Source organism: Capricornis sumatraensis, chromosome 16 (assembly GCF_032405125.1).
Source record: "Capricornis sumatraensis isolate serow.1 chromosome 16, serow.2, whole genome shotgun sequence".
NCBI classification, from domain to species: Eukaryota; Metazoa; Chordata; class Mammalia; order Artiodactyla; family Bovidae; genus Capricornis; species Capricornis sumatraensis.
In genome coordinates, this window is record NC_091084.1 from 54,270,282 (window position 1) to 54,293,596 (window position 23,315).

General features: G+C 40.7%; 1 protein-coding gene across 1 annotated transcript in view; it reads right to left on the reverse strand.

Annotated features, from left to right (window-relative positions):
• Positions 1–23,315, reverse strand: part of P4HA3 (prolyl 4-hydroxylase subunit alpha 3) — a 40,526-nt gene that overhangs the window by 13,296 nt on the left and 3,915 nt on the right. Inside the window, exons 2-7 of the mRNA XM_068989017.1 lie at positions 18,514–18,656; positions 17,281–17,504; positions 12,168–12,317; positions 7,165–7,216; positions 5,026–5,189; positions 4,604–4,780 (exon numbers count right to left, since the gene is read on the reverse strand). Of these exons, the coding sequence (XP_068845118.1) occupies positions 4,604–4,780; positions 5,026–5,189; positions 7,165–7,216; positions 12,168–12,317; positions 17,281–17,504; positions 18,514–18,656 (910 nt within the window). The remainder of the gene's footprint in view (positions 1–4,603; positions 4,781–5,025; positions 5,190–7,164; positions 7,217–12,167; positions 12,318–17,280; positions 17,505–18,513; positions 18,657–23,315) is intronic.

Consider the following 23,315-nt stretch of genomic DNA (forward strand, 5'->3'; position numbering starts at 1 on the left):
TATCTTCTACTTCTGTAAGGTCCACACTGTTTCTGTCCTTTATTGTGCCCACCTTTGCACGAAATGTTCCCTTGGTATCTCTAATTTTCTTGAAGAGATCTCTAGTCTTTCCCATTCTATTGTTTTCCTCTATTTCCTTGCATTGTTCACTTAAGAAGGCTTTCTTATCTCTCCTTGCTATTCTTTGAAACTCTGCATTCAGATGGATATATCTTTCCCTTTCTCCTTTGCCTTTCTCTTCTCTTTTCTCAGCTATTTGTAAGGCCTCCTTAGACAACCATTTTGCCTTTTTGCATTTCTTAGGGATGGTTCTGGTCACCACCTTCTGTACAATGTCATGAATCTCTGTCCATAGTGTTTCAGGCACTCTATCAGATCTGATCCCTTGAATCTTTTTGTCACTTCACTGTATAATCATAAGAGATTTCATTTAGGTCATATCTGAATGGCTTAGTGGTTTTCCCTACTTTTTTCAATTCAAGTCTGAATTACGCAATAAGGAACTGATGATCTGAGTCATAGTCAGCTCCAGGTCTTGTTTTTGCTGACTGTGTAGAGCTTCTCCATCTTCGGCTACAAAGAATATAATCAATCTGATTTTCAGTATTGACCATTTGGTGATGTCTATGTGTACAGTCATTTCTTGTATTGTTGGAAGAGTGTGTTTGCTGTGACCAGTGTGTTCTCTTGGCAAAACTGTTAGCCTTTGTCCTGCTTCATTTTGTACCCCATGGCCAAACTTGCCTATTACTCCAGGTATCTCTTGACTTCCTACTTTTGCATTCCAGCACCATATGAGGAAAAGGACATCTTTTTTTGGTGTTAGTTCTAGAAAGTCTTACTGGGTCTTCATAGAACTGTTCAACTTCAGCTTCTTTGGCATTAATGGTTGGGGCACAGACTTGGATTCCTGTGATGCTGAATGGTTTGCCTTGGAAATGAACTGAGATCATTCTGTCATTTTTGAGACTACACCCAAGTACTACATTTCGAACTCTTTTGTTGACTATGAGGGTTATTCCATTTCTTCTACGGGATTCTTGACCACAGTCATAGATATAATGGTCATCTGAATTAAATTCACCCATTCCCGTCCATTTTAGTTCCCTGATTCCAAAAATGTTGATGTTCACTCTTACCATCTCCTGTTTGACCACTTCCAGTTTACCTTGATTCATGGATCTAACATTCCAGTTTCCTATGCAATACTGTTGGTTATAGCATCAGACTTTACTTTCACCATCACACACATCCACAACTGGGTATCGTTTTTTGCTTTGGCTCAGGCTCTTCATTCTTTCTGGAGTTATTTCTCCACTCTTCTCCAGTAGCATATTGGGCACCTACCGACCTGGGGGGTTCATCTTTCAGTGTTATACCTTTTTGTCTTTTCATACGTTCATGGGTTCTCAAGGCAAGAATGCTGAAATGGTTTGCCATTCCCTTCTCCAATGGACAACATCTTATCAGAACTCTCCTCTATGACCCATCCATCTTGGGTGGCCCTGCACAGCATGGCTCATAGTTTCATTGAGTGCTGCACTTAATATGCCAGCAAATTTGGAAAACTCAGCAGTGCCCACAGGACTGGAAAATGTCAGTTTTCATTCCAATCCTAAAGAAGGGCAATGCCAAAAAATGTTCAAACTACCACACAATTGGGCAAAACCTTCAAACTAGGCTTCAACAGTATGTGAACCAAGAACTTCCAGATATACAAGTCTGGATTTAGAAATGGCAGAGGAACCACAGATCAAATTGCCAACATTCGTTGGATCATAGAAAAGGCAAGAGAATTCCAGAAATACATCTATTTCTGCTTCATTGACTATGCTAAAGCCTTTGACTGTGTGGATCACAACAAACTGTGGAAAATTCTTAAAGAGATAAGAGTACCAGACCACCTTACCTGCATCCTGAGAAACCTGTATGCAGGTCAAGAAGCAACAGTTAAAACTGGACATGGAACAACAGACTGGTTTCAAATAGGGAAAGGAGTACGTCAAAGCTATATATTGTCACCTTGCTTATTTAAATTATATATGGAGTATATCATGTGAAATGTTGGGCCACATGAATCACAAGCTGGAATCAAGATTGCTGGAAGAAATAACAATAACCTCAGATATGCAGATTATACCATCCTAATGGCAGAAAGCAAAGAGGAACTAAAAAGCCTCTTGATGAAGGTGAAAGAGGAGAGTGAAAAAAATGCCTTAAAACTCAGCATTCAAAAAACTAAGATCATGGCAAATAGATGGGAAAACAATGGAAACAGTGACAGACTCTATTTTTTGGGCTCCAAAATCACTGCAGATGGCCACTGCAACCATGAAATTAAAAGATGCTTGCTCCTTGGAAGTAAAGCTATGACAAACCTAGACATCATATTAAAAAGCAGAGACATTACTTTGCCGCCAAAGGTCCATCTAGTCAAAGCTATGATTTTTCCAGTAGTCATGTATGGATGTGAGAGTTGATCATAAAGAAGGCTGGAAAGTGAAAGTGAAAGTCACTCAGTCATGTCCAACTCTTTGCGACCCCATGGACTGTATAGTCCATGGAATTCTCCAGGCCAGAATACTGGAGTGGGTAAGCACCGAAGAATTGATGCTTTTGAACTGTGGTGTTGGAGAAGACTCTTGGGAGTCCCCTGGACTGCAAGGAGATCAAACCAGTCCATTCTAAAGGAAATCAGTCCTGAATATTCATTGGAAGGCCTGATGCTGAAGCTGAAGCTCCAATACTTGGCCACCTGATGCAAAGAGCCAACCCACTGGTAAAGACTCTGATGCTGGGAACGATTGGGGGCAGGAGGAGAAAGAGATGACAGAGGATGAGATGGCTGGATGGTATCACCAACTCAATGGACATGAATTTGAGCAAACTCCAGGAATTTGTGAAGGACAGGGAAGCCTGGTGTGCTGCAGTCTGTGGGATCTCAAAGAGTTGGACACAACTGAGGGACTGAATAACAACAACACTTTCTGGAGGACTAACTCCCCTCCCCATCAACATAAAGCCTGGCACAGTGGCTGCAGAGCCTTCTCCATGGAAGAAGGAGATATACCCGCTAAGCTGACTGCAGTGTTGGCTACAAGCCTTGCTTTAAGCAGGGAAATGTGGATGGAAGTAATGCCTGGTGCTTCCAAGCAGAAGCTTTACAAGCCAGCTAGCAATTTGCCATCTTTGCCTTTTTCCTCTCCCATGAGATGGCAATGTTCCAGACAGAGGCTGCTCTGTTGGGCTGGGTCCGAGAGTAAAGACAGCATGGGGCAGAGCAGCAACCAGCACAAGACAGACACATAACGTGAGGACCAAGCCAGCCTCTACTGCTGTTGTCCTCCCTGAGATTTGGAAACCCTAACTGTAACTGCCTATTCTGTAGGCACCATCTGTGTGAGTTATTTTATAATAGGAGGTTCTGATAAGGAACACGAAACTAACAAGACAGCACCAACCGGAAGAATTTGGGAAAATTCATCTCACATGGAGATACCACATGTCCTACCACCTCCCAGAATCCTCCTTGCTGGAATCCATCTTGGCTGAGCAATGTGTGCACTACCAGGAAGGACCCTGAGTCAGAATGATTGCCCAGAGGCAACCTGGAAACTAATCCCATCACCAAAATAAACAAGACTGCAAGCCACAAGGCAGAGCAGTCCTCCTGGGTTCCCTTACCTTCCTGCTCTCTGCTCAAGCACCTTTTCTCAATAAAGCTTCTTGCTTTGTCAGCACGTGTATCTCCTTGGACAATTCATTACCGAGTGTTAGGCAAGAGCCCACTTTCAGGCCCTGAAGGGGGTCCCTCCACTTCCTGCAACATTACCAAATAAATGTAACAGCCTAAGTTAACTGATACATAAAGGCTGAATAGCAGAGCAGCAATCAGTGTACTGGGTTCCAATTCTGGGCCAAGCCATATATGTGACCCGAGGTCTCTTTCCCTCTCCGGGCCTCAGATTTCTTTTTAACAAAATAATGAAGTTTAACTAAATAATCTTCATGCTTTTTTTCTGTGCTAGGAAATCTCTCCTTTCCCCTGTCATTTGACCCCTTTTCTTCCTTTCTCTTTTTGTTTTTGGCCACACCAAACAGCTTGTGGGATCTTAGTTCCCCATCTAGGAGTCAAACTCAGGCCCCAGGCAGGCATTAAAAGCGCGGAGTCTTAACCACTGAAACACCACAGAATTCTCCCACCTTTTTTTTCCTTCTATTACTTATATGGAATGATTGATACTGGGGATGGGGGGCTTCCTTTAATTTTTTTAGATTAAATTTACATACAGTGATATACATAGATCTCAAGAGTACCATTTGCTGAGTTTTCACAAACATACAACCATGTACTCCACATCCCTAACAATATATTGAAAGCACATTGTGAACACCCCAGAAAATCCCCTTGTACCTTTCTCAGCCAGAAGCAACCACGACTGTGAGTTTTTTCACCGCTGATTAGTTTTATGGAATGACTGGTATTTTGAACTCCTGAACAGATGAACTATCTAGTTGTTCAGGCTGCCTATTCTCACACTTCTGAACATCAGTCATGCAAAGAAACAAAGGGAGGTTCTCGGCAGGCCTTGGGGACACTCACCCATGGTTCTGCAAGCCCTCTGATCTTCTGAGCCTCAGCATCACTGACAAAGTCATGGTAGAGAACAACATAGGGCTCCAGGTGGATGACCTCCTTCCGCACCGGCTGGAGCAGCAGGTAGGGACTGGAATTGGTCTCATAGGAGCAGTAGAGGCTGGGGATCTGGTAGTGAGTAGGCTGAAAGGAAAGACTAGAATCAGCTTAGAAGAAGAAGGGTCTAGAAGTGGAAACCAATTTATGGGAACTCCAGCATAAAAAACCTGAAATTCAGGAGATTCAGAATTCAGCCACTGATGCTGTCCAAGTGAGCTTTATTATTATTTTTTTAATGCACCAGTTTTTCTCTTCAAATTGTGCCAATTCTACCTTTTCTCCCATCCCCCAAGCTGGTTCCCCCTTTTTCTCCCCGTGAGCAGTGGTACCTGGGAACCCAGGGTCTGACATAACCCCTCGTAGGTGTCCCTGGTCTGCAGGTGGGGCACATTGGGTCTCTGCATGACAGTCTCTGCTACAGCCTGGTTAGGGCTCTCCGCCAAGAGCTTTTCATACTTCAAGACATTTCTGGCCACCCTCTTATTATCTGGGCCTGGAAGAAATCAGCAGGGAAAAATACAAATTAACAGATTAACAAACAGTGGTCCCAGGGAGTACTGCCAAGGTTTCCTGCAGCTTCACTGTTACACACCACCAGCACCTGGACAACTTCCTATGTCCATGCACAGGAGGATGTAAGGCCCTCACCCCTAGAGTAGGATTAAGCAGGGCCTGGTAGAGCTGAAGGAACACTCTTAGACCAAGGGATCATGAGCATGGGGCTGCAGGATTGTGTGATGGTCAGTTTTATGTATAGGGAAGAAGCTTCAATCATTCATTCACCCGTCCACTCAGTAACTCTCCAGTGAACACGTACCAGACACTGTGCTAGAGGCTAAACTCTCAGAGTTTAGAATCTATCAGAGAAAAGACACATTAACTACATACAACACAACACAAGAAAGTGCTATGAAAGAGAAGTCCAGAGAGCCAAAGCCTACAGCAGAGAGACTCGCTCTATTCTTCCCTAGAGAACTGGAAGGGAAATTATTCCCAGCTCTACTAGATTCCTCAGAATCCCTGCCTGGCCTAGACACAACAGGGCAGTATGGGAAGAAGGTGTTCTAGACTTCGGTTCTAGCCAAGGTCCCGACAGGGATCTTTTGTCTTGTCTGTGCCCACTTTAGGTGCAGATCCGCCATGAGTTGGCAGCTACCCATGGCCAGTAGCCTCTGCATTATCTCAGTGCGTCTCAGAAGGAGGTGCTCCACTGCCGTAAGGGTCACAAAGCATCTTTCTCTGAGGAGCTCAATGTGCTTCTAACCACTTCCACCATTACCATCATTCTGGCAAACAAGGGGACAGAAATTATCATCCTTTTTTTAACCAAAGGAGAAATAAAGTTTGGAGGAATAGAAACAGTGGGCCCAAAATACCAATGAAAATATTGTGAGACCATTTATGGAACAAGGAATTTCAATTTGCTGTGTCTACTTATTCACCTTTAATAGTGCACAATTTACATTCTCTGGGATATGCAGAGATTTTAATAGTTCAAGCACAAAAAATAGAGGGGCTGGGTTATCACTTTGTCTGTACCACTAACTGTCCACATGTTTCCAGACCACACAGCTACTGCCTTATCCTACTGTTTGCCAAACTCTCAAAAAGAAATAACGTTACTAAATGTATTCATTAAAAAGTGATACATATTTTTGTGAAGTCCTACAGGAAACACATCATAAATACTCAGTTGGCCAAAAAGTTTGGGGTTTTAACAACCTTTTTGGCCAACCTAATTTTGTGAATGGTTATTACGTATCTTAACATACCTGATACATATACTTATCTATATATACACATATCTGTAACACGTACCTATTTTTTAGTATTCATCTTATTAAAAGAAAACCTGGGAAGCCATCTATCTCCAAAATTTTAAGCAAAAATATCTAAGCAGAGTTAAGCTAGCAAATCTCTCTCCCAGTTTAACTCTGGTGAAATGCTGCCTGAGAGGGTTGAAGCTGAACTCTGTGGCCAGCTGGGCAGGAGGCTTGCATTGCAAAGTGAGCTCCAGTATAAAGAGAAGAATTGCTATCTTTCTGTGAGCAGCCAAAGTGAACAACCCTGCTGAGTCGCTCTCCTTGTTGCACACACAGCTCTCATTGACTGCACTCGTTCCCAGGTCTATTCCCAAATCCTGGATCTTCAAATGTCCCTGAAGAAATTGGCTCCCAACCTAGGACTTGTCCCCCACTGAAGCAACACTAATACGTATGACTCAATAGGGGTGGAGGAGGAAGGCACATGCTGGTATCTTTTTCTTAGCACTTCCAATGAACTTAAAAACTACCCCTGCTGCACTGAACAGTATGTTAAGATTTAATCAAAAATTAGAAATGTGCCTTGGATTATGAAATTCAAAAAATAAAAATAGACAGCTATACTTCATCTGCAGGGATGAAAGGCCAAGAGCAAGAGGGATTTCCCACAGGTCTGACCTGTGGTTATCTTTTATCATTACGTACTGTACAGAAGAAACTCCCGGGAAAGGTTGAGGGCACACAAAACATTTCCTGCCTGTAAAAAAAGAAAGAAAAGGAAAAGAGTGAGTTAACGGCGCTGAGGATATCTCCCCTAACGAACCATTAAATGGATTAAAAAAAAACTCTAAAATAAGCTTACCAGTAGTAGATAGTAAGACTCACTGAAATGAGCTGCAGACTAAAATGTAGAGGTTCTCTGTCCTAATTCAGGATTTGCAGCCCTGATGCAAATCAGGTCTCCTCAGTTTCCTCATTTACAAATGACTTATTACCACCCTTACCAGGGAAGGGAGAAAAATAAATAAAAATAAACTTTCTTAAAATTCCCTCAAATCTTTCAAAGCATGCAAAACCATGTAATTGTAGAGTGTTGTTATTTTGGTATATTTTATTAGTAAACGTTAATATGGAACTGCAACAATCCTACTAAGAATATGATGTGTTCTCCAGGTTCAGAACTTCTGAGAATCCATAAAGTTAGTGAGAGGAAGAAAAAGGAAGAGCTAAACCTGAACCATTCCCACTGCATAGCAATGACTCTCCCTGCAGCCATTCAACCTTGGGCTACACACCGTTAAAAGTAAACACGGGCTTTCCAGACAAGTCTGGGGAACAGAACTCGGGGCGGGTGGGCTGTCATCCTGCTCTGGGTGCTGTGAAATGATGATAAGTCACTAGACCTGTATTTCCTTTTGATCATTTTGCTTTTGCATGTTAAAAAAATGTATTTTTAATGATAAAAGCAAGAAGAAGGATGCTATAAAACATATGAGAAATGGGGGTAAAGGTTTCACTGAAACCCAGACAGTTCAAAAACTTTGGAACAATACATACTGTGTACACAGTTACAGTCATATTTATTACACATTTTCATATCCTGATTGTTTCCCTCTACAGTGTAATCAGGAGTACTTTCTATATTTTTACATAGTCCTCAGAAACAGCATTTTTTAATTAGTACTTTTCACTGTGGTAAACATAAATTTACCATCTTAATCATTTCCAAGTGTACAGGTCAGTAGTACTAAATATATTCACACTGTTGTACAAAGGACCTCCAGAGTTTTCTCATCTTGCAAAACTGAAACTCTACTTATTAATAACAACTCCCAATTATCTCCTCCCCGCCTGCCCCTGGTAACCATCACTCTACATTCTGTCTCTATAAATTTGACTCTTCTAGAAATCTCATATAAATGGAATCAAACTATACTTGTCTTTTTGTGACTGGTTTCACTTAGCATAATGTCCTCAAGTTTCACTTACGTGGTAGCATGTGTTAGAATTTCCTTCTTTTTAAAGACTGAATGGTATTCCACCGTACATATACACTACATTTTTCTTGTCCATTCACCCACTGATGGATACTTGGAAAGCTTCCCACCTACTGGCGGTTGTGAACAGTGCTGCTACGAACATGTGTGTACAAGAGAGATAGCATTTTTAATGGCTGCATATCACTCCATCCAGAAGCTCCGTCACAATCTCCCCATTCCACCACTGTTAGGCATATAGACTATTTCTAATTAATTAATATCATGAATTATTCTGTTGTGTACTTAACAGATGGGTAGTTAATCTACTAATATCTTATAATGTCAGATATTAACTCAGGGTTATAGATTTTCAAACCCTTTGAGATGAAGAAAGCTAAAATATTAATTTTATATATTTTTAAAACTCAAGGGCTTTATCAGGAGATAAAATTATGTTTTATCAAGAACAGTTAGAGCTACTTTTGATATCCCAGTTAAATTTCTCTGGAAATGTGTATAGTAAATAATGTTCAATGAAAAAGCAGAACCACACTTGTGTATATTGTAAAGATAGCTTACATTTATTGAGAACATATGTGCTATGAATGGGTTAAGGGCTTTACGTGTATTAGCTCATTTAATCCTCATGCCGACCCTTTGAGGTGAGCGCTGAATGTGCCAACTACAAACTGGCACTTGCCATGGGCACTTCCATCTATATCCACAAGGATTAAATCACGAGTTGCAGCAGCTACTGGCTTTCAACACGCCCCTGAAAATAGTTCAGGGTGGAGAGCAGAAATGAGGCACTCTGCACACTAGGAAAAACCGGAAGAAAAGATCTTCATATAGTTAGATATTTTCAGAAGCTGATTTTATAAGCCCAATTCTTGTATTTCTTCTTATCTAGAAAAGCACTAAAAATTTTCATGGTGACAACTGCTCCTCAAGACTAACAGAAACTTTCTGCCAAAAAAAAAAAATATGTGTTTGATTGCATGCACTCTTCTTTCACTAAAATCACGTATATACTGACCTTCCCCCTAACCTCTTTGGAGCAGTTTCTCAGAGCTATCTGAAGTGCTGTCTCCTGGGCTACAGTCCTCATTTTGCCCCAAATAAAACCTGATGCACAACTCTCACACTGTGCATTTTTTTAAGTCAACAAAGGGTAGCAGAATATGCCATCCCCAAATATGCTTTTTTGGCATAAGGATTATTTTGAGCTAATTATTTTGAGAAACATCAGAGATACAGGAGAAGTTTTTTAAACCACAGTAGAAACTACGCTTTCATAAGGGAAATTTATATTTACAATGGAAATCTCCTTTTGTGAGGGTTATCTCCCCCATGTACCTGAAAGAGAAGGATGACTCTGCATCACAAGAAAACCTTACCAGTGGAGAAGGCACCCTAAATCTATTGGTACCTAACAGCCTTACTCTTGCTTGCTTGGTCTGGTCACCTCCCAGAACCGGCTCCTCCATACCTTTCCTTCTTTTGTCTTTAGCTGGATACATCATATTTAAGATGAAGGTTTAGATCCTCTCAGAGAGTTACTCATGCCTTGCCCCCCAGTATCTCCCATGTCTACAGCAGGTATACATGTTAGTTAACTTACGTTTATTGTTCCTCTTATTAATCTGTCTTATATTACAGGGAGGGCTCAGCCAAAAACTCAGAAGGTTATGGGGAAAATTATTTCCACACTCCCATGTTATCATTATTATTCTCCTTTAAAGATAAGAAAATTAGGGACTTCCCTGGTGGTCCAGTGGTTAAGAATCTGCCTTCCAATGCAGGGACACAAGTTCAATCCCTGGTCAGGGATCTAAGATCCCACATGCTGCAGAGCAACTAAGCCCAAGGGCCGCAACTGCTGAGCCTGTGCACCAAAGATCCCAAGTCCAGCAATTAAAACCCAATGCAAAAAAAAAAAAAAAAAAAAACAACCCAATGCAGCCAAATAAACACATAAATAAAAGTAAATAAGTATTTTTTTAAAAAAGAAGAAAGAAGAAAAGTCTGATCACAGAGGAAAACTGAAGCTTTAAAACAAAAAGAAAGAAAATTAAGGTCTAGGGAGGTTAGGTAAGTTACCCAAGTTTTCACAGAACTTGAACCTAGGTATGCCTGACTTCAGAGCCTATAGTTTAGTTACTACACACTGTTTCTCATTATTTGTAGTTACTGAAATGATTTTTTACTAAAACATATCCTGAAAATGTATTAAATGATAGTACTACATATAATATGATATATTATACTTTTTGTGGTGTATATAGATACACAATTTTATATGATAATGAAAGATCCATGAGGAACATTCATCCCTAATTTACTAGTGGTAAAAAGGGGACCAGAAATTGCCTATAAGACAATACCAATGTGTTTTACTATTGTGACATAAACACAAACACACACACACACACACACACACACACTATAAAAGCACAAAGAAGGAGAGTCTGAGGGGTCTAAAGAGAATTAAAGAAGGCTTCACAAAATAGGAGACATTTGAGCTACACCTGCTAAGATGAATAACAGTTACCAGACAAAGCACAACTGTAGAATGGGAGAGTTTACAAGTGAGAAGAAGAGAAATCTAAGTTATCATAGGGGAAAAAAAACAAAACTATTAGACATTGTATCTAAAAGTCTATCTTTCAGAATGGGCTGCTTTAGTTTATCTTCTCTGAGTCTCCATATCAATTCTCCATTTTCTTCTGTTAAAATTCAATTACTTCTCACCCTTTATTGCATCACAGTGACTCTATTTCAGCTTTAATAGCAATTAAGCAGGAGAGATAGGAAGAGCACCTTGGAAAGTTTTACAACAAAGAGCCAGAACTTCTATGAGAAGAAAAGGACCATTTGCAGCACTGAGACTAAATCTGTTTTGGCAGCAAAACACAGGTTTGGACCACCCACATCCTCCTCCCTTTCTCAGGAAAAGGGGGAAAGAAAAAGGAATGTGTGGAGCAGAAATGGTTTATTAGTTCTGGAAACTCTAGGGAACTGACTCTGTAGTGATTTTTCCAGCCTATTCTTAAAGACTGTACAATTCTGGGGGATGTGGGGTTAGGATGGCAGCTCCCACAAGAAGAGATATGAGCTTCCATGAGGGACACAACAGATCACAGGTCAATGGTGCCAATGAAAATCAACACCTACAGGAGGCAATGAGCTGATGCTCTGGACCAATGACACCAGCTCTGTATCTGGACACGATTCATGTCACAGTTGGACTTGACAGTAGATGGGAGAAGATAACAATCAAACTTCTTCCTTGACATTAGCAATATCATGGCGAGAGTTATGAATTGTTGAGAGTGCCAAAGAGTGACCTGCATTGACTATGAAGCCACTAAACATTTGTAAACGCAGCTGCTGCTGATACAGGTGAGAAAACACCTCCTAATTGGAGATGATGATTTTAAAGTAGTCAGCGCATTAGAAAGAGTACTGAGGAAGAAATAGACTCAGGCTCTAATCTGACCTCTGTGAACTTTGTAACAATTTAGGAATTCTTTGGAGATTCAGTTTACTCACATGAGAAATATGGAAATAATAATAATAAAAAAAAAACTGCCCTGCCTGACACATTCAGTCCTGTTGGGAAGATGAAATAAATTAAGAGACATGAAAATGCTGAAAAAGTGGTAAAGCAGATATAAAGCATTATGGTTACTGTGATGAAAGGAGTGGGTCTCTTGCTTACTCCCCTACCTGGAAATAGGCGAAGGCCAGGTGATCCAAGGCATCCTCAAGACTTGCCTCATCCTCTGTCTTCCATTCTCCATAAGAGCCTCGGAAGAGACTGACGGCCTCCTCCAGCCATGGAATGGCATGGTAGTAATCCCCCATGTCATAGGCCACCTGCAGGGAACATAAGTACCATCACTAAAGTTGAGTCCACAGGTAGAGAAAGGAAATAACAATGCAAAAATGTGAGGGGCCTTTGAAACCCAAGAAGGCAAGTTTTCTTTCCAACTCATTTAAGTTAAATATGCTAAGCATCTATTATATACAAGACAATGTAACTAGGTGTGGAGAATACTGAAGTGTTCTCACATTTAAAAAATTTATATTGTACTTCCTTGATAGTCCAGTGGTTAAGAACCAGCCTGCCAATGCAAGGGACACGGCCCTGTCCCTGGTCTGGGAGGACTCTACATGTTGAGAAGCAGCTGAGCCAATGAGCCACAACTGCCAAGCCCATGTTCTGGAGCCCATGCTCTGGAGCCCATAAGCTGCAACTACTGAAGCCCACATGCTCTAGAGCCCATGCTTTGCAACAAGGGTACGTGTGTGCTCAGTCATGTCAGATTCTTTGTGAACCCATGGGCTGTAGCCCACCAGTCTCCTCTGCCCATGGAATCTTCCAGGCAAGAATACCAGGGTGGGTTGCCATTTCCTACTCCAGGGGATCTTCCTGACCCAGGGATTGAACCTGCGTCTCTTACATCTCCTGTATTGGCAGGCACATTCTTTACCACTGCACTACCTGGGAGGCCACTGCAATGAGGGGTCTGCACGCCACAACTAGAGAGTAGCCCCCACTCGTCACAACTAGAGAGAGCCCAGGTGCAACAACAAAGACTCAGCACAGCCAAAAATGGGAGGTGAGAAATACGAACTGAACTAACTAGAATACTGAGCAGAATGGCACAATTACTTGAAAGAAATATGTATGACGTGCTGTGGAGGCATAAAGAAAGGAGGAGACTTGAGAATCTCAGCAAGCTTCATGGAAGAAGTGCCACCTGAAGAATGGATATATGTATGTATAACTGATTCATTTGCTGTACAGAAGAAAGTAGCACGACACTGTAAATCAACTATACTCTAATAAAATGAAGTCGCTCAGTCGTGTCTGACTCTTTGCGACCCCATGGACTGTAGCCTACCACAATCTTCCATCCATGGGATTTTCCAGGCAAGAGTACTGGAGTGGTTGCCATTTCCTTCTCCAGAGGATCTTCCCAACCCAGGGATTGAACCTGGGTCTCCCACATTGTAGGCAGATGCTTTACCATCTGAGCTACCATGGAAGTTATACTCCAATAAAAAATATAGAACTTAAGAAAAAAATGCCATCTGAGTCTTCCTTAAACACGGAAAAGAATTTCAATGAGCAGAGATTGGGATGAAGGGCATTTTATGATGAGGGAATGGTAGAAACAGAAGCCAAAATCAAGAATGTGTTCAAGTAGTATATTGTGACTATAGTCTAAGGCAAAGCGAAGCAGGGAATAAACATAAAAAGGCTACATGGGCTTCACTAATTAGAGTTGTGACTGTCATGTTTTTAGGAAGATATTGTTGGGATCAATGTGCCTAATGAATTAAATGCATTTATTTATTTAGTGTATTTATAATGTACCTGGCGATTCCTGCCCTTAAAGAGCTTGCAATCAACCAAGGGGCATGTGAGTAAACCAGTAATTGTGATATAATGCATTAGACACCTTAATGAAGGTGGACACTGGAATGCTGTGAGAGCTCAGTGAATAGCTCTCATAGCTTGTTAACTATGAGAGCTATGGCAACATGCACTAGACATAGCTCCTGTCTCCTAAGAGCTTACAGCTAACTAGAATACCAGACCTGCAGGTGGAATTTCCTGGAAATTGATGTCAGAAACAGCATGGAATTATAGAGTCACAGATTTGGAAGGCCTCTTGCAAATTGATCTAATTTAGGCGTAATTCCCCACAGGCAGAAAAACAGCAGAACCTGGAGATACTGCAATTCTGCTGCCCAAACAGCAAGTCCATTCCTATCCCCATCTGCCATTAGCTTGCTGTGTTATCTTTCTGGTCCTTAAGTTTCCTATTTGAAAAACATTAATTTGAAGAATAACCAAAAATTGACTGAACTTTTCCTGCTAAGTTAACAATTTATTTAAGTCTTAGCAACATGGCAGACAGGTAACTGGAATCCATCCTTAATCACAAAGACTTAGAAATTTCGAATAAAATATAAAAAGTATTTAATCATATATTTTCTAGAAAGACTGGGAAATATCCAAGTACCAGAAATAAAAGAGAAGCTGAAAATCCAAGTAACAAGCTGATGAGCAAATGCTGAAGCTGCCTGGGATGGGGTGGGTGTTAGTCCTAGTAACCTCCGTACTTGGTAGTCTGAGGTTATAATGCCCACAGGAGGACAGTACATGAGCCTTTTGTAGACCTCAAAAAACTTAAAAACTGGATTTAAGACATACTCATAAAACTGAAACCCATGAAAAACTACACTTCAAGGGAAAGAATTGACCAGAAAAATAATCTATCCACTGCCACAAGGAGACAAGAAAGTTGGTTTGTTTCTGTCTGGTTTCAATTCAGAGAAATAGATAATGGAAACAACCTAAGCGTCCATCAATAGATGAATGAATGAATAAGATGATACACACACACACACATATAATTCAACCATTAAAAATAATGAAATCTTGCCATTTGTGACAACATGGATGTACCTTGAAGCATTATGCTAAATGAAATAAGACAGAGAAAGACAAATATCATATGATTTCACTTACATATAAAATCTTAAACAAAAAAAGCAGAAACAAAAACCCCCAAGCCCATAAATATAGGAACCAGATTGCTTACCAGAGGCCAGGGTAGGGGGCTGGTGAAATGAATGATGGGGGTCAAAGGGTATTAACTTCCAGTTATAAAATAAATAAGTCATGGGGATGTAATGTAGAGGGGGAAAAAGAAAGGACTCTAAGGCTAGTGATACCACAGAGTACCTGAAAGAAGAAAACCCAAAACTCTATGAAGGGATATTCCCACAATTCTGGGCAGAAAGACTCTATTTGGGGGGTGGGGGAGGAATCCTGCTAAAAATAAGCTCACAATCAAACATGATAAACTATGTCAGGAAATAACAGACCATGAGCAAGAGTCAACTGACACAACAGTGGAACAGAAGAACTAGACGATTAAGCATTTCAGAAGAAAAGACTGATCTGCTTTAAAATAATCAATAGAGGAGGGAATTGAGGGCATGTAGATAAAACAGACTTGTCTACATGTTAATAATTATCCACGTTTATTCTTCAACCCAGGTATTTAACCGAGAGAAATGAACACAAATGTCCACGGAAAGACACATCAATAAAGCAGCAGCGTTATTCCAGCTGATGCTGGGAACAAATCTAAGAATCCATCAACATGAGACTGATAAACAGTTTGTGGTATAGGCAAACAACAGAATACTATTCAGCAATAGAAAGGAATGAACTGCTGATAAATGCTGCAGTCCATGGCGTTGCAGAGTCGGACACGACTGAGCGACTGAACTGAACTGATAAATGCAGCAACATGGATAAAATGTCACAGATCCAAGGTGCTAAGTGACTCAAGAGCACTTACTATTTGGTTTGGGACAGTGGTCGCTTGGTACCTGGGCAAGGGGGGAATAGAAAGGGTTGGGGTGGTGAGAAGGAAAAGGAGTGGGTGTTTGGCTATCTTTACATTCTTTTTTAAAAATCTGGAAAAAAATCTGAAACAAATACAGCAAAATTTGAACACGTTCATTTCAATTATAGATAAAATTGCTTATTTATGTGTATTTTTCTTCTATTTGAAATGTTTTATCTTTCAAAATAAGTAAATACAGAAATGATGATTGTCAGTGAGACTTTCAGGAAATGACTTAACTGAATTTTCAACATATGGTTTTAGTCTCAGAAAAGCCTCACTAAGGAAGCATATATTGGTACCATATATGGAACTGTTTTAACTGACTTCATTTTAAATTAGCCATGAACATGATGATTGCGCTTGATTCTATTAGGATCTCAGAAAATGAAAAGTTATACATGGAGAGGCTTAGGGCAACCCACTCTGTGCTAATTTGGAGGATGTAGTCTCAAAACTTGGATTTAGGACACATGAGGCCCACTCTCAGACTGGCGAACAAATACTGCAGGGGCTGGGGAAATTCACCTTCCTGCAGCATGCATCTTCAAAATTAAAAAGGATTTACTCCATTACATTCTGGGCAAAGGCTAACACAGAGTATATTGTAAGATAACCTCAAGGGTACTCAAAACTTCTGAACAAAGATCAGTTAACTATCTCATATGGAAGGTTCCTAAAGTCTATTTTCTCAAACAATTTTATAGCAATGTGGGGTTAGTTCTGGCTGCATCACTTGGCTTGTGGGATCTTAGTTCCCTGACCAGGGATTGAACTCATGCCCTTTGCAGTGGAAGCATGGAGTCCTAACCACTGGACCACCAGGAATTCCCAAATGGTTTGTTTTTTGACACTACTTTAATTTAGTATCTCTAAGTGGCTAGGAAATGTTGCAAGGGATTTCATAAAGCCCCAGGAGGCTGAGTTTCTGTGATCTTACCTTCACATCACCATCTCCTTTCCTTTCCCGCATCCTTTGACCTTGCTTCTCCTTTCCACTTGGCTGTCCATCTACTGGTGGAGTGCTATCGTTATGGTGACCAAAGGGCCATTTTGCCCAAGACAGTCCCATTTTATGTCTGTCAGCCTGGCTAATAACACTTCCTTCACTCTCAAGACTGTCTTAAGTATGTGATTACCCTAGCTATTATGGAGCCAGCATGGGATTCAGAGTTAAAAGACATAGGTTCAAAATTTAGTTCTACTTAAACCTGTGTAACCTTAGGCAAGTCATTTACCCTCTCTGAACCTCAGTTTCTTCATCTCATCTGAAAATAGAGATAATGCCCAATTTCCAATTTTGCTGGCAGGATTAGAAATATGTATTAATAACAGCCATGAGAGTAGAGTGATTTATCCCCTAGAAAGAGAGCTGAGCAACCTGCCCTCTCTCTGAATACCATTACCTTGCCCACTTGGAAGCAGTCATCCCCAGTGAGGGAGAAAAGTCGCCTGGGACTATACAAGTCAGTGACAGCAGAGCCTGTGACTCTCTGGAAGACGCCTCGGGCAAGTCCCTTCACGTTGAGCATGTACACGTCCTGCAGCCGCATCAGGGCCCTTGCTGCTCCCTCGAGGTCCTCAAAGGCTGGCAGGTCCTGCTCCACCCTCTCATAACCATCCTTGAGAGCTGTGGAGGTCACAAAAGCGTCAATCCATCACTCAAAAAACAGGCGGTGAGCATTTGATACAGCGAGGCATCATCACCTTAATTACTATAATCACTAAGCTTGTAATATTTTCATGAGCAAAGATAATGTTTTATCTGATTTTGTTCCCAGGGTAATAAAATCTTCTGAATGAGGAATAAACATTTCAGAGTAAAAACTAAGCATCTTTATCATGTTGTTCCATTCTGTCTCCAGGAGTCTTGCCTTTTGAGGGGAAAACTTTTCTTCTTCTTAACTTCCCCAAAGTCGACAAACTTCTTCAATTATGAAAATGAAAGTCACTCAGTCGTGTTCGACTCTTCGAGACTCCATGGACTATACAGTCCATGGAATTCTCCAGGCTAGAATACTGGAGTGGGTTAGCCTTTCCCTTCTCCAGTGGATCTTCCCAACCCAGGGATCGAAGCCAGGTCTCCGGCATTGCAGGCAGACTCTTTACTAGCTGAGCCCCAGGGGAAGCCTTTCAAGTACAAAGCAGAGTAAATTAGGAAAGTGATCTTACTACAGATAACACTGTAGTGGCAACTTAATAAAACAGAAATTAATAGACAACATCACTTTTACACATATGTAAATGGGATGATATAACCTATAGTTCTTCACAGGATTGGAGTGAAGATCAAATGAGATAATGGAGGCACTTCCCTGGCAGTCTAGCGGTTAGACTCCATGCTTCCACTTCAGGGGACATGGGTTCACTCCCTAGTCAGGGAACTAAGATCCCACATGCCATGCAGTTTAGCCAAAAAACTATTTTTTAAAATGAGATAATGGATACCAAATTGCTTTATAATTATAATTGCATAAACATATTAACAAAAGAACCTAGTTCTTTGCAACAGAGCTAAGGAGATCAAGTAATACCTACCCACTTCATTATCCTTCATCACATCCCATCAGAATCTCTCTCCTTTCCACTGAGTCAGGAGATAGAATCTTCTCTTACCCTCCAGCCCTCCTCCTCATTACCTCGGATGTTCTCACTGGCCTCCAGACTATGTACCACATTCTTCCAGTCAGACTGTAGGCGTTTGATGAGAGTAAACGCAAGCAGAGGGTTAGACACAGGGGTTGCTGAATCTTCATGTAAAGATAGCACCTTGTGATAGAATCTGAAAGAGAGGAGTAGAATGACCTCATCCACTGATACAAGCACTCTACCAAGTGAAGGCACAATTAGAGCAGCTAAAAATGAAATGCTGAACCCCTTGAGACTCACGCAATATTCTGAGCAACATGAACAAAGAGGATGAAAACTATCAACACAACAAAAGCAGGTCCACTCACTTGTTCATTCAAGTCAGTCTCCATTGGTCAATCACTATATGTCAGGGATCATGCTAGATGCTCGAGACCCAAAGGCAAGAGAGGGTGGAGCTCTCTAGGAGGTTACAAATAAGAAAATCTTTTTTTTACTCATTATTCTATAATCAAAACTTAGAACCTGATAGAAGCTTAAAAAACATTGTTGAATTAATAACGATAACTGTGGTATGTGCTATGAGAGAAGAGAGCATATAATGCTATGAAATGCTCTGGCAATCTGTAAGCAGGGCACCTGACCCAGGTGGGAGTTAGAAGGTGTAAGGGAGGACTTTACAGAGGATACGGCACCTAATCGGAGTTTGGAAGGACTGGTTAAAATATTGATCAGTTCAGTTCAGTTCAGTCGCTCAGTCGTGTCCGACTCTTTGCGTAGCTACTACTTACTGAGCCCTTACCATTACCAGGCATCCTGTTAAGTGTTTTAAACATATTGTCTCATTTAATTCCCCCTGCCCCAAATGCTCAGAATAGATATTATCATACACATTTTACAGAAGAGGAAACTGAGGACAAGGCTATGCTGCTGGAAAACAACAAAGCCAGGAATGAACTGAAGCCTGGCTGACTCTGAAGCTGGGGTTCTTGACTGATTTTGCCATACTGTTTCCCATGGAGTCAGAACAAAGAAGGGAGGAGAGTAGGTTTTTTGAGCCAACAGGGACCAATGTATCCAAAGGCGCAGAGGCTTGACATATATTTAATTATTCAGTAAGTCACTTGCTAAAAGTCAAACTCCATGCTGGAAGCTGAGGATAAAAAGGCAAGACAGGGTCCAATGATCAAGAATTTCGTGAACAAGATAATAGCTGATTTCTTATCACTTTTTTTGGCCACATTGTGCAGTGTGTGGGATCTTAGTTCCTAAACCGGAAACTGAACCTGGGCCACATCAGTGAAAGTACTACCGAGTCTTAACCATTGGACCACCAGGGAATTTCCTTGTATCACCCTTTTCCTAAGTTCAATATTTATTTCTATGAAACAATGAATGAAATATATTCTTCTATGAGCTAGATACAAAATTTTGAATAAGACAAAAACCTTGATCTCAAAACATTTGAGATTACAGATAATTACATTACAGATGCAACCCCAGATTTAAGAACAAAGCTTGGAGGAAAGTACACAGATCTGCCAGAGAAGATCACAGTAGGTATCACAGAGGAGATAATAAACTGAGACCTGATGGGTAAAAGCAAATAATGAGGGAGGGAGAAGGAGGTCTCCTTCCAGGAAGGCAGAGACAGTTCAACATGTGTAAAAGCACAGAGAGACGCAGTAGGGAAATTACAAACTGTTGAGTATTGCTGGAGCACGCAGTGTATTAGGAGGATGGGGAGACTAGACTGGAGAAGCAAGGAGTAACTCATAGACCTTGCTGAGAAATCTGGGTTCTTCCCTGAGTGCAATTAGGAGTAGCAAAAAGTTTTAAGTGAGAGTGGGATGGACTATGATATGTTACATATATAAATCTGTGAGAGGGTGAGGAGAAGGGATTAGAAGTGGCAGGGTTACTACCAGAGCAGAAAGACCAGTTAGGAGGCCATTTCAAAGCTGTAAGCAAGAGATAGGACAGTCTGAACCAAAACAGTGACAGTGGGGGCAGAGAATGGAATGGTTTCAAGAGAGAGATTTAGGAAGCAGATCATACAGAAACTGGTGAAGACTGTAATGGGGAATGAACAGGTGGGTTATTCAGCAAGCTTCCAACCTTTCTGGTTTACCAACATTTGCAGTAAAGGGGCAGAAATGTAGGGGCCAGAAGTGATCATCTTTTTCATCAATTTCTCTCCTCCTCAATGTCCTTTAAGTGTGTTCATACAATTAAGAGATAACTGTTTACTTTCCTGGCATACTATGGTTATCCCATTTCTAATTCCCTACTAGGATTTATATTATTGAAACTTATTAATTATAGTAAGGCAGACTTAAGAGTTCTAGTTCTGCCCTCTAAGACTTTTTCCCTTTGTTTTAAACATTATTTTCAAAAACAATACAATAACAACAATAGAAATAAAAGAAAAAGTGCCTGTGGTGAAGTGAATGTATGAAGAGCATGTGAGAATAGAAGAATTTTCTGGCCAGAGTGGAGGACTTCAGTGAGTGGGAAAGGACAGAAGTGAGGAATAGAGGGAGCGGTGGGGTGGGGGGAAGGGGCAGGACTTCAATCCCTTGAAACAGTCTGAGTTAAGGATTTCTCAAGGGTGAGGCCTCAACTATAAACACAGCCTGAAACAGAATAGTTGCTTTGGGTAGAGATGCTTCTAGTGAGCCAAATATTCAATTCAAGCATAAACTAAGAAAAATAGTCTGCTCCTGGGTGCCCCAGGGAGGAAACAGGAAACCTGTTAAGTCCCAGGATCTCTCTGATCCCCAAGACAGGGGGGTTTTAAAATTAAACCTACTCAAGGGTTTTAAAACTAAACCAGCCTCCAGGGTGTGGGAGTTTTTTTAATACCCATTATTTTCTGCTTCAGCTCATATGGAACTACTTAGTGAAAGATATTCCACTGCTGGACGAAAATACAAGCAGAGACTCAGGCTTGAGTTCAGACTGAAGGGTAAGTGTCCAGGGACAACTGAGGTTGAGTGGCAGGGATTTTACAAGACAGTTGCATGGAGAGGAGCTGGGAGGAGACATAAGAGGTATCCTGACCCAGCCTCTAGCTATCCCTCAGTTTCCTCTCCTACAAAACGGTAAACCTGGTCTAGTCTAGAAGATCTCTAAGGATGCTTTCGGCCAACCATTCTGTTCTTTCTTTCCATCACCTTTTCCACACCCAAATAAACAAACTCCTCATCTGGTGCTTGAGACCTAATGTATCGGGTTGGCCAAAAAATAACATCTTGACTGAAAACCCTAAATGAACTTTTTGGCCAACCCAATATAACAAGCCTCAGAGGAAACTAAGGCGCAAAGGAAGCATGACAGAGGGGTGAAAATCAAAGGTACCATCTCCTTGTTCTCTTCACATCCCACTTTGTGTTACGGTGTCAGTTTATTTAGGACAGAGGTTTGATCTCTACTGAAGAACATAATTCAATTTAATGTTCATGTACGTTATCTTTCTGTCACACAAAGAAAAAAGAAAAAACCTATCAATCGATATCTGAGGCTGGTTTGGAATCCAAATGTTGGCCCTGTGCCCAGCCTCTAAGCCAATAGCTGGTTTTTAGAGACCAAGTTACTGAACGCTGAATTCAAACTTCAGGGTTTCCTAAACAGCTTTTTTGCTTTAACAAATGCTGCTGAGAGTGGAAAATAGGATCCTTTCCTTCAAGAATCTGCACATAAAAGCTGCAACCCAATCCCTGCATTAAACATAGCCTGGGACAGGTTACCCAACCACAATACATGGGCTGTTTTAATTCAATATGTTTTTCCTTTGGAATTCAGAAATGGCTTTGTCTCAGTTCTTCTGAGACATTCTGAATGCTTAATTCCTAGCACAGAAGTCATCGCTGATGATACTACTTTCTAAATCTTGGTACTTTTTTAAAACTGCAACAACAAAAGAAGCTAGGGGTTAACTATCTAAATATTATACGATGAGTATACACAATATTATATTAGTACATAGATATATATATTGTAACTAGTATAATTTTTATTCATCAATTTGGGGTAGGGAGTATAGTTTCAATATCAAAAAATATTTAATTTCTAACTAGAAATTCAAAGAATATCAACTTAGGCCCCTTAGAAATAACATCTCAAGTTACATTAGATCACCAGATTGCAAGTATAGGAAAATGAGCAGGAACTGCCAGAATTCTTGTTTTAAAAAGCAAATATTTCACCAGGTTTTAGAGCAGTGACTAGAGAACAGACAGTCTCTAAGTTATCAAACTAAGCTTTCTGGAATTAAATGTTCATAAGTCATATGGAAAGAGACTCTAGAATTTTTCTGATTCTTTTTTATTATCTGGGCTCTCACAATCCTAGCTACTGTGTAGAACCAAAAGTTGTGTCTAGCTTCACCAGCAAGTCTTAAACAACAATCATAAAGAATTAACATTTGTAGAGCAATTACTACTTTCCTTTATATGGTAGTTAATGCTTCCAACAAACCATGTTGGTAGGTACTATTTTTATCATCATTTTACAGATTAGGAGACTAATTCTTAAAGAGGTAAAGGAACTTGCCCAAGGTCAGAGCCAAGCATTCTAACAAACGTTACAATCCTGAATCCAGACTCTTAACTACCATGTACTCCTGCTGCCCATTAAACCTCAACAGCTATGGGGCTTGGTCAGCATTCTGGCATATCATACAAAGCAAGCAGCAGGGACATTATAGCGTGATAGAAAGAAACAATCAAAGGAACTACGTCCTAGTCCTAGCTTTGTTACTTATTTTTTGCTGTTTAGTCACTAAGTCATGTCTGACTCTTTGTGACCATATGGACTGGAGCCTGCCAGGTTCCTCTGACCATGAGATTTC